Source organism: Adiantum capillus-veneris, chromosome 1 (genome assembly GCF_014529385.1).
Source record: "Adiantum capillus-veneris isolate H3 chromosome 1, ASM1452938v2, whole genome shotgun sequence".
NCBI classification, from domain to species: domain Eukaryota; kingdom Viridiplantae; phylum Streptophyta; class Polypodiopsida; order Polypodiales; family Pteridaceae; genus Adiantum; species Adiantum capillus-veneris.
In genome coordinates this window covers 31,568,798-31,583,801 of record NC_140931.1, presented here as the reverse complement: position 1 = coordinate 31,583,801, position 15,004 = coordinate 31,568,798, and the positions used below count along the sequence as shown (strand labels likewise).

General features: G+C 45.3%; 1 protein-coding gene across 2 annotated transcripts in view; it reads right to left on the bottom strand.

Moving 5' to 3' along the window:
- The window catches only part of NIT4 (nitrilase 4), a 76,790-nt gene extending 62,530 nt beyond the window's left edge, over positions 1–14,260 (bottom strand). Inside the window, exon 1 of one of the 2 annotated variants that reach the window (XM_086515317.1) lies at positions 13,930–14,260. In XM_086515317.1, the coding sequence (XP_086371443.1) occupies positions 13,930–14,089 (160 nt within the window). In that variant the 5' untranslated portion in view covers positions 14,090–14,260. The remainder of the gene's footprint in view (positions 1–13,929) is intronic. The other variant, XM_086515312.1, reaches the window with a different exon arrangement.
- Positions 14,261–15,004: the final 744 nt, after the last annotated feature.

The following is a 15,004-nucleotide window of genomic DNA, read 5'->3' as shown; positions in this document are numbered from 1 at the left end:
TCGCCGGCACACTCTGTTGTGTGGGTCGAGCGGTACTTGAACTTCATAAAGGTCTGCAACGCTTGCTTCTTTAGGCCGCGCCGAAAGCGACACAAAATCTTCTGAATCTCCTTTGTTGCTTCAACTTCGTCTAGAGTCCTACTACCTTCGTCTTCAAGAATCTCCATGGCTGAAAATTCATGAAACCATCTCCAACACAAAACCATGAACATACCCATTCCATGTAAAGTGAAGGAAAAAAATATTGTCTTCTCTAAAGACTGTGTATGCAATGTAGATGAACATAGAGACGGAGTGACAACCCGTTCATCAAAACATATGCAAACAATGCGCTAGAATCTTTTCTGTTTGATCAAAATCAATCAACTGTGGCAAATCACAATGGAAATGCCCATGCTTAGTGCTCATACAATCATGTGCTCGTTCGGAAACTGTGTCATGCCAAGGAAGAGGCATGGAATGCAACTTCCTGACATACAAACTTTTCAGCTTTTCATGCACAATCCGCATACATTCGTGCTCATCCATGAGAGAAACGTGCTCAACATACAATATGTCATGCCTAGTAAAAGGGATCACATAACGATGCTGACTAAAATACAGGAAACCTTCACGAATGAAACACTCGAACAATGCGTGCGTATCAATCATGCGAACACATAATACTTCCTGTGGTGGTTCTGTGGACCAAGGCTCGAGAGCCAAGATCGGTTCGTCCTGAATGATCGAATCGTCCTGTGGAGGTTCTTTGGACCTTAACTCGAAAGCCAAGATCAGATCTTCGTGACTTCTCGAATCTACAACGAGGTTAGCTTCGCTAGAAAAAGCATACACTAACACATCAGCCTTATGAACAATCACATCATCTTCATGCAATTCATCATGCTTGTCTTTATCATCCAAATCAACATGCAAATCATTATCATTCAAATCATCATGCTTCTCATAATCATGCAAGTTCTGTGTATCATGCTGTGGAGAAAAAGAGACTGAGAGAGTCTCCTTATCTCGAATCCTTTCAACCTTGTCCTGCATATTAGCAATGAGAGATGGAGAAGGAACAATGTCCTCTCCATGAAAGACACTAGGAGAATCACTTTTGACATTGAGAGTTAAAGTGTTCGCCTCCCAATCAACGAGAGGGTTTATTTCACGAAACCATTTCATGCCTAAAATCATATCACATCCTGAGAGAGGAGAAACAACAAATCTTCTAGTGAAGGTAATCTGTTGAATTACAAACAACACATCAAGGCACTCCTTCGTGATGAGAGCGTCCATACCAGGACGAAAGCCAGAAACCTCGATAGGAGATCTCGGACTAACTTCGAGGTGGGCTCTCTCAACAAGAGAGGGACTGATCACATCATGCATACTACCTCCGTCAAACAATATGACAAAACGGTGCCCCGACGTACGACCATAACATTTAATGAGAGAATCATCAATGGGAGGGTCCTGAGAAACTTTGGGCACACTCATGTTATCATTCATTGCATTGACAGATGTAGTGGGTGCTGTGGGTTCTTTAGATTCATTCGATTCAAGCTTAGGACGTGTTCTCTTTATGTGACCCTTAATGTGACAATGAAAACAACGACCTTCTTTAGAATAAGTGCTTTGTTCTTCCGACGTGATGTATCCTCCTACAATTCCTTGTGCTACCTTTTCATCTGGAGTAAGCTTAGGTTTAGCAATTGTGTTAGCCTTACCCTTACATTCATTGGAAGAATTCTTTGATGAGATATTGTTGGTAGATTGGTTAGAAGAGTTATCATTCTTACCATTCTTACCGTTCTGAGGAGTCTGCAAGGTACTTGTGGAAGTCTTGTTCTCCTTAGGCTTTCCCTTGTTGTGCTTCATCTCCTGTGCGAGAGCAATCGCTACCGCCTTGTTGAGATCGATTGGATCGAGTACCTCGACATCGTACTTGATATACTCGTCCAATCCAAAGAGAAAAGCCTCTTTGCGCTCTTCATCCGACATGCGTAGTTGGGTACCTAGCTGCAAAACACGATTAGAAAAAGACATAACCGGCATACCATTTTGCTTGAGAGCGCGTCAATCGTCCTTCAATCGTGCGAGATACTCAGTTGGCATAAACCGCGCCTTGAGCTTGTCTTGGAAATCAGCCCAACTAAAAGAGAGGGGCGTGAAATCGTCGGCTGCCTCTAGGTGCGCGGCTAGCTGTGCCTCTTGCCATGAGTTGTACCAATTAATGGCATCACCGGCAAGGTACATAGCTGCCGTCAAAACTTTGCTATTGCTTGTCTTCTTAGTTGTCGCAAAATAAGCATTAAATTGATGCAACCAAGAATGAATAACAGTAGTATCCATCTTCCCGTCATACTTACTGAAAATCAACTTTTCTGTAACTGAATGGTTGGAATCCGCATCGTGGCTTGCGCCACTTGACGAACTTCCACGATCTTTGGGTGGTTCGGTCTTCGAGGCTAGGATTTGGGCAATAAATTCTTGATTGCGAAGCTCCCTTTGAGCTTCACGCTCGGCCTCCTTTTCTGCTTTTCGTTCATTTCGTTCAGCGCGCTCGCGTTCGAGAGCAAGTCGATTTTCTTCTTGTTGGGCGGCAAATCTTTTGTTTCTTTCGTCGCGCTTGCGGTCCTTGGCTGCTTGATCTGCGGCCATTCTTGCAATTCTGTCGTCGCGCTCACGGTCCTGAGCAAGACGATTTTCTTCTTGTTTTGCGGCAAGAGCAATGCACTCGCGTTCTAAAGCAAGGCGCTTGTCTGCCTGTCTATCCATCATGGCCATCATCTGCTTGACCATTGCCTCCATAGGGTCTGGCGTAGATGGCGAAGGGGGAGGGTTGGAAAAATCTCCCGATGGGGAGAATCCTTCGTCGCCTTTCTCATGCTCATCACCTGAATGCGAAGTATCCATGCCGCTTCGGGTGACGACCATACACTATGATCTTGGGGTCTTAAGCTCGCGAGGAACTTGGATTCTTGAGCGTATTGGTTCTTGGGTTCTTGGGTTCTTGAGGATCTTGCGGTTCTTGAGGTTTTCTTTCGCTTGCAAATCGCGTTGCAGAAGGATCTTCTCTTCACCCGAGTTCTACCCTTTTCTGTGGGCGCACCCCTTGGCGGCCTTGCGCTCACACCAAGGTTGCTTTTTCCCACCTCACATCGATTGGCCGACCGCTAAGTGCACGGTCCGCTCTCAATGAGTGAAAAGAGACACAAAGGGAGGCTGGACAAGCCCTTCTTTCTTGGGATTCCTGTCACTCTTCAACAAAACACGATTAGGAATCGCCACGCCCAAGTAAACTTGGGTTCGTGCGATCACAACAAGCAAAAAAAAATATTGTGCTTCTTGTGGTTCTTTCCTTGAGTAATGCAGAACACTTTCAAAGCTCTCATACCAATGTAAGGTGCAGCGGAATGAATATTGTATTTTCTCAAGATTAGTGATCTTTATTGCTCAAGGTTCCTTCTTAGGGAAAGAGAGAGCTTTCCGTCATATGGAGAATGCTACGATCACAAACAAAGTGAGTGGATATTGTGCGTGCAAGTGAATGAGACTGAGAGAAGGAGAGAGAAGAGATACGACACCCGAGAGGTTGTAAAACCCTCCTCCGAAGGCCCCACTCTCGTCGGCGAGAGTGGTCTACTTTGATTGCATAAAGGTGTACAATGCATATGCAATGGGACTATGCCGATGACGACGACGGTGGTTACGACGACGACTCAATGGCTGAAATCTGTAGTCTTCTATCTGCTGTTTTTCGGGACTGTTTTGGTGGCTGAAAATGACTGTTTTGGCTGTGTTTTTCGAGGCTAAACTTGGGGGAACATCTGCAACCGTCTAAGGGCTGATCTGCTACTGCGTCTATGGCTGAATTCCTGCGTTTTTTCACTGCTGAATTGCAGGTTTCCTAGCGTTAGTGGTTGGGGCTGAAATTGCTGGAAAGGGCTGAGATCTGGCTGGCGTTTTTGCTATGAAAAACGTTGATGAAGGTCTAGCGTTTTTGCAATGAAAAACGTTGGGATGAGGGTTGTTGTAGGGCGATCATGCAAGGGAACACAAGCGCCAGAGACTGGAAGTTGGGCACGATGATTGCAAGAGGGAAAATGAAACCGGCCTGTTTGATCCAAAAAGGGCGGTAGACTTTACTTTAAACCTTGATTTAGCTTTCACCCATTATTAGTCGTCTATTTTACCTGTACTTTCAAGACACAACAAAGGGGAGAGGGATACAGGCTGCTAGATTGCACCTGTATGAGTAGACGGACACCAGATTGGCCCCTAACTTAGGCGCCCCTTTCGGTATTTCTTTATTGTTCAAAAGAGGGAATAAACGCTGTGGTTCCTACAAGCTGCCCCGCACAAACTCGGCTGAATTTCCACTGTTCCAGCCCGATTTCGGCAGCATAACTGTACTAGAACCCTTCACGGTCAGTATTCCCACGCATTGACTGACTTTCCCGACGCATACGGGCACTTTGCAAAACCTGGCGAGAATCTGCAGCACGCTGAATTCTCTGTTTTCAGCCCTGAAAATGCGCCAGTTCGCCTGTACAACGGTTCCCTTGCGTCCCCGAACCTCCTGGGGGTATTAGGGTCCGTTTAGGGCCAAAACCCTAAACCTGCAAAAATACACAGCAGGCTGTAATTCACTGTTTCGGGCTCCGTTTCGCGTGCCGGTCGCATCCCTAGCAAGTCCTCGAGCTCCCGCGCCTGTAGGGCTACTTGCCCTTTGAATTGGACGAGATTTCTGGCGTGAAACCTCTCCGAATTCACCTGTACCTGCGGGGGGATTAGCCACTAGCTAATCCAGTACCTGTGCAAGAGGCTCTTGCCTCGGCAATCGCGCATGAACCCACACAACTGTACATTGGTCAAATGAAGAGCCCACTAGAGGGGCATAACATACTGCCAAAGGGGAGAGAGAGGGCAGTGCGTAGCGTGCAGGGCATCACTCCTGGCACCGCACTGTGCATAAGAGGGAAAGCAAGCACTCCATAGCTCTTAACCTGTGACAGAGACTTGCAAAATGAGCCTCCCAACTATAAATCACGTTTTTGCCTTCTCTATAAGTAGTAAACTGGCCTCAAAGTGCCAAGTGTCACTCATTTGTGCATTTTCCCGCTTTAGACCCTCGGGTCTAAAAATATCTCACCTGCAGCCTCTGTTGACTTGGCCACAGAGTAACAAAATGATCCCCATGTCAAACTGCACGTAATGACGCGAAGACATTTTCAGGTCCCAAAATAGCAGTTCCCTAAATTTTAGGAGATGCTGCCATTGTATCTTTCTAGGTCATCCGACCCTCTTTGTACACTGCGGCCACATCCAAAACTGAAATGTAGCCTCTGTAGCAAAGGATTCCACTTTGGCTAGTCAATGACCCCACTTGGCTAACCATAGTCCTTGTCCAACCTTAGTGCTCTCTTGCCCTCAGGCCCGGACTCCCTCTGGACAGTTCCACACTAGCTATGCAATGCAGGGCAGTTAGATTTCCCGAGGGGTGTTTCCAAAAAGTGAAAGTAAATAGATAATAAGAAAGAAATCAACAAAAAGGATAGATAGTAGTCACACGCTGGAATAGTAGTCACACGCTGGTGACATACCCCCCTCTTGAAATCTCAAACGTCCTCGTTTGCATCTATGTCGTCCATGCTTACTGTCAACACTGATGTATTCAACACCTGTCGACACATATACGACACATACATGCTCATTGTCAACCCTGGTGTATTCAACACCTCGTCGACTCATGTATTGCCTGCGTGTGAACCCTGTCCCAATGACATAGTGGTAGCTTCGCACTCTGCCATTGCTTTGAGTCACGAACTTTCCAATGACAAAATGGTAGCTGCACATTTTGCCACTGTCTTATAGTACACGTTGGATCCCGTAACACTTTCGAGCATACCCAAACCGACAGTTTAAGAATGCAGTTACACATGTACTCCTGAATAGAAGCAATCATTGTATCCTTGACAAACTGACAAGAAATACTCACTTCTATAGCACTAACCAAACTTTTGGACATTTCATAAGAGCAATTGCCAAACTGACAATCTGTACAGCTCTAACATTGATGTAACAGGTATTTGATTTGAGCTCACTTTAAATACCATGTACATCATTTGTTTCAAAAGCCATTGTCACACTGACAATCCATGTAGCTTTGAAACTCAAGGGGTCAAGGTAGGTTGCAAATCGAAGGCTTCCAGGTAAAGTGATAACACAGTTGGTGACTCTGCAAGTTCACCTTCTTCCATCCACTTAGCATCCATTGGTGGATAGTTTCTGAACTTTACCAAGTAACGCCTGGCAACCTTGCCTTTCACTTTCCTTTCTTTGTGTGCCAAAATCTGTTCAGGGACCAAGATCTCGTCAAGTTCCTCGACTTCCGGCTGATCTTCAGCTGGCATATCTTCTGGCACATCACCCACATAGGGTCTGAGAAGACTCACATGAAACGCATTGTGAATCTTCCAACTGTCAGGCAATTTCAGCCTATATGCAACATCACTGATTATGTCGCACACTTGAAAAGGCCCATAGTAACGCAGGCTGAGCTTTGGAAATAGTCTTTCCTTGCCCTTCATCTTCTTTAACCTTGCCTTTTCAAAGCGTAAAAGCACCCAATCACCAAGTGAATATACCACTTCACGACGGTGACGATCAGCTGCTTTCTTTTGCTTTGCCTGAGTCCTTTCTAAGGCCACTTTGACCTTCTTGTACATTTCATCCATGTCCTGAACATACTTATCTGCTTCAAATATCTTGTCCTTTGTATGCAGTATGGGAGGAACTTTCTTGCCACCTTCAACTATCTCAAAGGGTGCCTTGCCAGTTGATGAATGCACTGTATTATTGTATGCATACTCCACCAATGGCAAATACTGCTCCCACTTTCCTTTATGCTCTGACACATAGCACTTCAGCAGATCTAGGACAGTAGAATTTGCCTCTTCTGACTGCCCATCTGTTTGAGGATGAAATGACGAAGAGAATTTGAGCGTGGTACCCATATTCTCAAACAAGCCTTTCCAGAACAAACTAGTCATGCGTGGATCACGGTCGCTAATAATCGACTGTGGCATGCCATGATACTTGAAAATATTGCTCATAAACAAGCGTGCCATCTGATCTGGCTTTATCTTCTTCCTGACAGGAATAAAATGAGCCTGTTTGCTGAATCTGCAAATAATGGTCCAAATACCATCATTTCCTGTCTGCGTTCTTGGAAGATCAAAGATAAAATCCATAGCAATACTTTCCCATGGTTTATCTGGAATAGGTAGTGGTTGCAATAACCCTGGTGCCTTTTGCCTGTCAAACTTGACCTTTTGGCATATTAGGCATTCTCGCACAAAGGCATCCACATCCCTTCTCAATGTAGGCCAATAGAAGAATGTCTCTACCGCTTTAACTGTAGCATCAATACCACGATGCCCTGCATACGGTGGGACATGACTCTCTTCCATAACTTTGCGTCGCAATGGCTTTGTGACACACAATCTGCCATGCATCATCATGAACCCGTCTTTAAGAAGATAGTGTTCATGACGTTGTCCATCCATTAGTTGCTCGAAGACCCTTGCAAAATCTTCATCATTTGCATACTGTTCTCTCATATCATCAAGTTCATGATGATAAGGAATTGACACAGCTGAAATTTGTGGCTTCCTTGACAAGGCATCGGCCACAACGTTCTTCTTGCCTTCCACATGCACAATCTGAAAATGGAACATGGACAAGATATTTGCCCATCGCATATGCTTTTCAGATAACTTTGTCTGTGTCAAGAAGTATCGCAAGGTCTGATGATCCGTTTGGACAACGAAATCTGCACCTAGCAGGTAGTGTTTCCAACTTAAGAGCGCATGAATCACAGCCAGTAACTCTTTCTCATAGACCTGCATGGTCATCTCTGGCCCTTGCAAAATTCTGCTCTCATAGGCTACTACCCTGCCATCTTGCATTAGCACAGCACCAATGCTACTACCGCAGGCATCACACTGGACCACAAATGACTTCCTAAGATCCGGCAACACAATGACTGGATCTGAAGTCATCTTTTCCTTTAAGAGATTAAAAGCTGAAATCTCTTTCTGTGTCCATCTGAAGGTGACTGCCTTCTTTTGAAGAGCATGTAAAGGTGAAGCAATCTCAGCGAAATTTCGAATAAACCTTCTGTAATAGGAGCATAGTCCCAAAAAGCTTCGGACATCATGCACCGTCTTCAAATTTGGCCATGACTTGATCGCTTCGACTTTTGCAGGATCCATTCTGACACCGTCCTTTGAGACAATGTGTCCCAGAAAGTGAATCTCTTCCAGAAAAAACTCACTTTTCTTTGCATTGATGAGCAACCTATGACTGCGTAGCTCTTTGAACACAATGGCCAAGTGATGCCTATGCTCCTCTTCATTCTTTGAATAGACTATCATGTCATCAAAGAACGTACCAACAAACTGCTGGTGTGGACGGAAAATTCTGTCCATCATCCTATTAAACGTAGCAGGAGCATTTGTGAGACCAAAGGGCATCACTAAAAATTCGTAAAGGCCAAACGTTGTTCTAAAAGCAGTCTTGTGCACATCCTCTGATCTAATGCGGATCTGATGATACCCACTCTTTAGATCTATCCTGCTAAACATAGCTGCTCCTTCTAATTTGTCCATAATATCATCAATTCTAGGTATAGGAAACCTATTCTTGATGGTATTCTTGTTCAGTGCACGGTAGTCGATGCACATACGCCATGAGCCATCTTTTTTCTGCACCAACAATACTGGAGAACAGAATGGAGATGAACTGGGCTGAATCAGCCCTTTTTCTAACAGCTCCTGTACTTGGCCCATTATCTCTTTCTGCTGAGCCGCACTAACCCTGTACGGAGGCTTATTTGGTGGGCTACTGCCTGGCACCAAATCTATCGCATGGTCCTCGGGTCTCTCTGGCGGTAATTGAGACGGTAATGAATCGGAAAAACAGTCACTATACTGTTGTAAAAACATTGACCTTTCTTTATCTAGCACAGATAAATTTGATTCATCACAATCTGACACTTCACGTGCAAAAACCAAGTACGCAGAAAGATGCTTTTTCATTACAGAAGTAATAACAGAAGCTGATACAGTAGGAATAGACTCCCCTTTAAGCTTTACATCCAGAATGTGAGTCTTTCCCCTGCTCTGTACAGTGATCTTTTTGTTGTAGGCATCCATGATTCCCTGTACACGAAACAACCAAGGAATACCTAACAACACATCACATCCGTCCAGTGGCATGATGTAAAATTCTTCAGCATCTACATAGGACTGGATATGTAGACGCAACTTTCCAATGATGGGTGTCACAGCCTCTGTATGGCCAGGACATGCCAAACCTGCCTCTGCTGTATACCCCATCTCTTCAGGTCTGATTCCCAACTTTGAAGCCAATTCTGGGGAAATAAAGTTGGCTTTGGCACCTGGATCAAAGAAGATAAGCACTGTTTGATCCCTAACCTTTCCCCATGCTCTGCAAAGCTCACTTGCATCTGAATTTGGCTTGTCGCCCACCATATCTGGCACTAGACCAGCCATGGGCTTCTTTCCTTTCTTGTCTTCCTTGTCTTCAGAATCAGCTGGCCTTTTCTTTGTAGGACAGTTGTAAGCAATGTGGCCAGGCTGCTCACATATAAAGCATTTGTTCTCTGTCCTCAGGACCTTCTTTTGCTCTTCTGACTTGCGAGGAAAACGTCTTTTCCATTTCTTTGCTGGTCCTTTTTCTGATTCAGCCGTAGCTTTGTCTTTCCCTGCGTTGGCCGACTCCTGAGTCCCTTTAGGAGCCTCATTGGGAACGTGCTTCTTGGCTGAATTTTTCTTGCCTGATCCTGCCTTGACGCCAGTGTTAAATTCACAATCTTCTCCCTTGAGCAAACCATTGCCAGTGTTTGCTACCTCGATGAGCTGCGTCAAAGTAGTGACTTTTGTCTTCGTACAGTACTTTCTCAATCCTTTAGGTAGGCCACAACAGTATTTTTCAATCTGTTCTGTCAATGGCACAAACCTATAGGAAGTTACTGGAAGTAGAGCTTTCCAAAACTTCCGATTGTAATCATCCAGATTTCTGCAAGTGGCAGCATTAAGCTGGTGCCATTCTGTCATGACATCTGCTTCGAAATCATCAGATAACCATGCTGCTGCAAAAATCTGCTTGAAGTAAATCCATGTGGACGGAGCTTGCCCTTGAAGCAATAAAGTTGTCCACCATTGTCCCGCATTCCCTGTCAAGAAAGTGGCTGCCTTGCGGACCTTTGAAGCCTCTGTAAAGTTTCCCCCTGCATAGGCCTTGTCAAACTGCTGGAGGAATGAAAGAGCCTTCTTCCTGTCATCAAACCCTGTAAAGGTCGTGAATGACACTCCTTTGCCACCTTCTTTGTACGGAGTTGGCCTCTCCAGCGGCGTTAAATTGTCATATGGAAGTGACTGAAACATGGGAACACTATTAGGGTTCATCTGTGTTCCTTGGCCGCTATTAACTTGACCTGGAAATGCCATATTTGGCTGCTGATTTGTAATTCCAGCCATGCCAAAATTTGCTTGTGGCATCCCAAATTGTCCCTGAGTGCTTTGAAACCCTGGTTGCATACCCATGACACTGTACATGGGGTTAGGCATCATCGTTTGAGCACCCCCAAACACTGTTTCTGGCGTATAAAACTGATTTCCAGGTGCATGACCAGCCATGCTCTGAAATACCGATCCACCTCCAAAATAGCCAGGGTGTACTGAAGGTGGTGGGAAGACCTGTTGCATAGCCTGTAAGTTGCTTCCCTGCCCATTAGAACCAGCTATAGGCTGCTGAAAGGTGGCGGGCTGAATTGGTACAGCTTGAAAAACTGGCATCTCAGCCACCTGTTCTTGCACCTTAGGCATACGTTGTGGAGACTGCATGTTCTCCGTCAAGTGTACAGGTGTTTCCATTGACTGTGCGGTATGAATCACCTGTGCTCGAGCCTTAACAGGCTTTTGAATATGATCCAGTGACCCAACTTGCTGAGACGGAACAGGAGGTTGCAGAAAGGCTAAAAACCTCGGATTCTGCATTACTTGTGTGAACATAGCCACAGCAGTAACCAACTGGGTCCTGAATATATCATCATCAGTCTGTGGTGGTCTTGAGGACTCACCCACTTCATGTGTCTGTTGACCCTGTGAAGAGGAAACCTCTTCAGTCACATTATCTGGTCTGTCAGCCATAATTACAATTCCCTGTGTCTCGTCTATGATCCCCTGTGTCTTCAAGCCGAAAACTGACCAAGGCTCACTTCTATGGGAAAAAGTGATTTAATCCCGGCCATGGAACCATGAAACCGGCCTGTTTGATCCAAAAAGGGCGGTAGACTTTACTTTAAACCTTGATTTAGCTTTCACCCATTATTAGTCGTCTATTTTACCTGTACTTTCAAGACACAACAAAGGGGAGAGGGATACAGGCTGCTAGATTGCACCTGTATGAGTAGACGGACACCAGATTGGCCCCTAACTTAGGCGCCCCTTTCGGTATTTCTTTATTGTTCAAAAGAGGGAATAAACGCTGTGGTTCCTACAAGCTGCCCCGCACAAACTCGGCTGAATTTCCACTGTTCCAGCCCGATTTCGGCAGCATAACTGTACTAGAACCCTTCACGGTCAGTATTCCCACGCATTGACTGACTTTCCCGACGCATACGGGCACTTTGCAAAACCTGGCGAGAATCTGCAGCACGCTGAATTCTCTGTTTTCAGCCCTGAAAATGCGCCAGTTCGCCTGTACAACGGTTCCCTTGCGTCCCCGAACCTCCTGGGGGTATTAGGGTCCGTTTAGGGCCAAAACCCTAAACCTGCAAAAATACACAGCAGGCTGTAATTCACTGTTTCGGGCTCCGTTTCGCGTGCCGGTCGCATCCCTAGCAAGTCCTCGAGCTCCCGCGCCTGTAGGGCTACTTGCCCTTTGAATTGGACGAGATTTCTGGCGTGAAACCTCTCCGAATTCACCTGTACCTGCGGGGGGATTAGCCACTAGCTAATCCAGTACCTGTGCAAGAGGCTCTTGCCTCGGCAATCGCGCATGAACCCACACAACTGTACATTGGTCAAATGAAGAGCCCACTAGAGGGGCATAACATACTGCCAAAGGGGAGAGAGAGGGCAGTGCGTAGCGTGCAGGGCATCACTCCTGGCACCGCACTGTGCATAAGAGGGAAAGCAAGCACTCCATAGCTCTTAACCTGTGACAGAGACTTGCAAAATGAGCCTCCCAACTATAAATCACGTTTTTGCCTTCTCTATAAGTAGTAAACTGGCCTCAAAGTGCCAAGTGTCACTCATTTGTGCATTTTCCCGCTTTAGACCCTCGGGTCTAAAAATATCTCACCTGCAGCCTCTGTTGACTTGGCCACAGAGTAACAAAATGATCCCCATGTCAAACTGCACGTAATGACGCGAAGACATTTTCAGGTCCCAAAATAGCAGTTCCCTAAATTTTAGGAGATGCTGCCATTGTATCTTTCTAGGTCATCCGACCCTCTTTGTACACTGCGGCCACATCCAAAACTGAAATGTAGCCTCTGTAGCAAAGGATTCCACTTTGGTTAGTCAATGACCCCACTTGGCTAACCATAGTCCTTGTCCAACCTTAGTGCTCTCTTGCCCTCAGGCCCGGACTCCCTCTGGACAGTTCCACACTAGCTATGCAATGCAGGGCAGTTAGATTTCCCGAGGGGTGTTTCCAAAAAGTGAAAGTAAATAGATAATAAGAAAGAAATCAACAAAAAGGATAGATAGTAGTCACACGCTGGAATAGTAGTCACACGCTGGTGACAGAAAACGCCAGATGAGGGGAGATGGTGGCGATGGATCTAATGCTGAGGGGGGGGTTACTGGTGAGAAGTTGCCTGTTGAGCGGGAAGCTCCTGCTGCCTCTTCTGCCAGAAAGTGCTAACTTGGGTTTGCTTATATATTAACTTAGCAAAATTGCCCTACCTACTTTTGTTGGAAAGTCACTTAAAAATAATAAGTGAAAATAATCAAAAATAGGAAAATAGACTAAATGCACTAGAAAATTCCCCTAACTGATGCTAATGGATTCTGATGGGAATTCCGATGATCATGCTGTGTGCAACCGGAGAATATGCATCTATGCTAAGTGACTGGGCATGCACGGTCTACGAATAGACTCACAAAAGTGCCAGATCACTAGATCACTGCTAATCTAGACTTGACTGAACTGACGGGAACCTTGCTATGGTGTAGCTTGTCCACGGACACATAGGGTTGGGATGTGTCACATGACATCTACCTTTTCTATAATGGATCTTGATTCATTACACTACTTTTGGTTCAAAAATAATTTAGTCCTACTAAAGACATTTTCATCTGTCGGACACAAGAAGTATGTTCACGATTTGCTTTGGCAATATGGTATGGAAAATTGCTCTCCCATCTCTTGTCCTATAAAACCAAATTCTAAGTTATCCAAAGGATGAGGATACTCCTTTGGAAAACATTCGACTTGATAACTACCATGACATGAGCATCTTCAGTCCAAGCAATCTTACGGTAAGTGCAAGAAGACCCTTGCCTAAGTAAGAGAGGTCGATATTCTGTCCTATTCCACAACGATTTGAGCTTTCATTATGAAACAATTTGTTTCCATGCCAAACCTACTAGCCTCTAGATTTGTAGCTTAAACCTTGATCAGAATAGAATGCAGCTTCCCAAAAGTAGCTTGTCACAAGAAAGCCATTCAACGTTCTGTGCACCAAAACGAAAGTAGCTAGCCATGAATCTTGCTTGGTAAAGCCAAAAAGAAGTTCCAAGTTATAAAAACAAAGCTCGCTCTCTCTCTCTCTCTCTCTCTCTCTCTCTCTCTCTCTCTCTCTCTCAGACACACATATGTACATAAAGATAGAAGAGTAAAAACCTAGAGTAGCCGGCGTGTCATAAAATATAGTTGAAGCCTGCACAACAGTTGCGCGAATGTTGCGAGCTGATGAAAATCCGCTCATGTCGGTGTCCGCCATCGCGGGATCATCCGTCATAGCTGCCGTTACAATGGGCGTATCCACAGTTGACTGCATCATCTCTTGCGCAAATTGAAAGAGCCGCAGGCGGCTATGGCTTAAGCATGCAAAACCATTTGCACTCTGGAGTACTGACTGATGACTGAATTTGAAATCCCGCCTCCGAGTCCTCACATTTCACCGGTTAGCACCCAGTTCCAACTGACTTTATCAACTTGACCCAATGCATGCCGGTCAATTTTGGGGACGGGTACTTTCAAAACAGTGGGCACTTCTTCCCATGTAGCATATAGCCTACTAGTATGTGACCCATGCGTTGTTGTGGCCAAGAAGAAGGTGTCTTTCAATTGGAGCAACCGTTGCTGATCACCTTCCGTCCACAGTGAGGGCACATGCATATGATTCTCATGTGAGCTTTTAGAGCTCTTTAATACGCTTCTGCATCAACCATCGCTATTACTACTTTCTCGAGGGCAATGTATGACAACTCACAAGGTCTAAGCGCTCTCCACATTCGCTACAACCTAGCACAAATCTATATTTTGGATCAACACTATGTCTATATTTTCGAGTGTAAGATCTAACAACTAATGAAGTGTAGTTACTCTCCACATTCTCAAGAGAAAATTTCCTTCTAGTTGGTCATGCCAACCTATAACACACTCCTCCCAATCATGGCAATTTCATTGCCCCCCCCCCCCCCCCCCACAATTGTGTGTGTGTGTGTGTGTGTGTGTGTGTGTGTGTGTGTGCACGCGCACGCGTGTGTGTGCGCGTGTGTTGAGTTTTAAAGTTATCATCTCAAATTGACGTCTCTTGGGATTGAATTAAGTAATGGGTTCCCTTCGCATGATGTCGTCTTGCCATCCTATGTTTCTCTTTAAGGAGCAGCTAATTTGTGATCAGGCTAGAGTCCCCTTGCAACAATTGATATGGGATCCTCGTGAGTGGTAGTGGCCTTCTAAGTAGACTAAT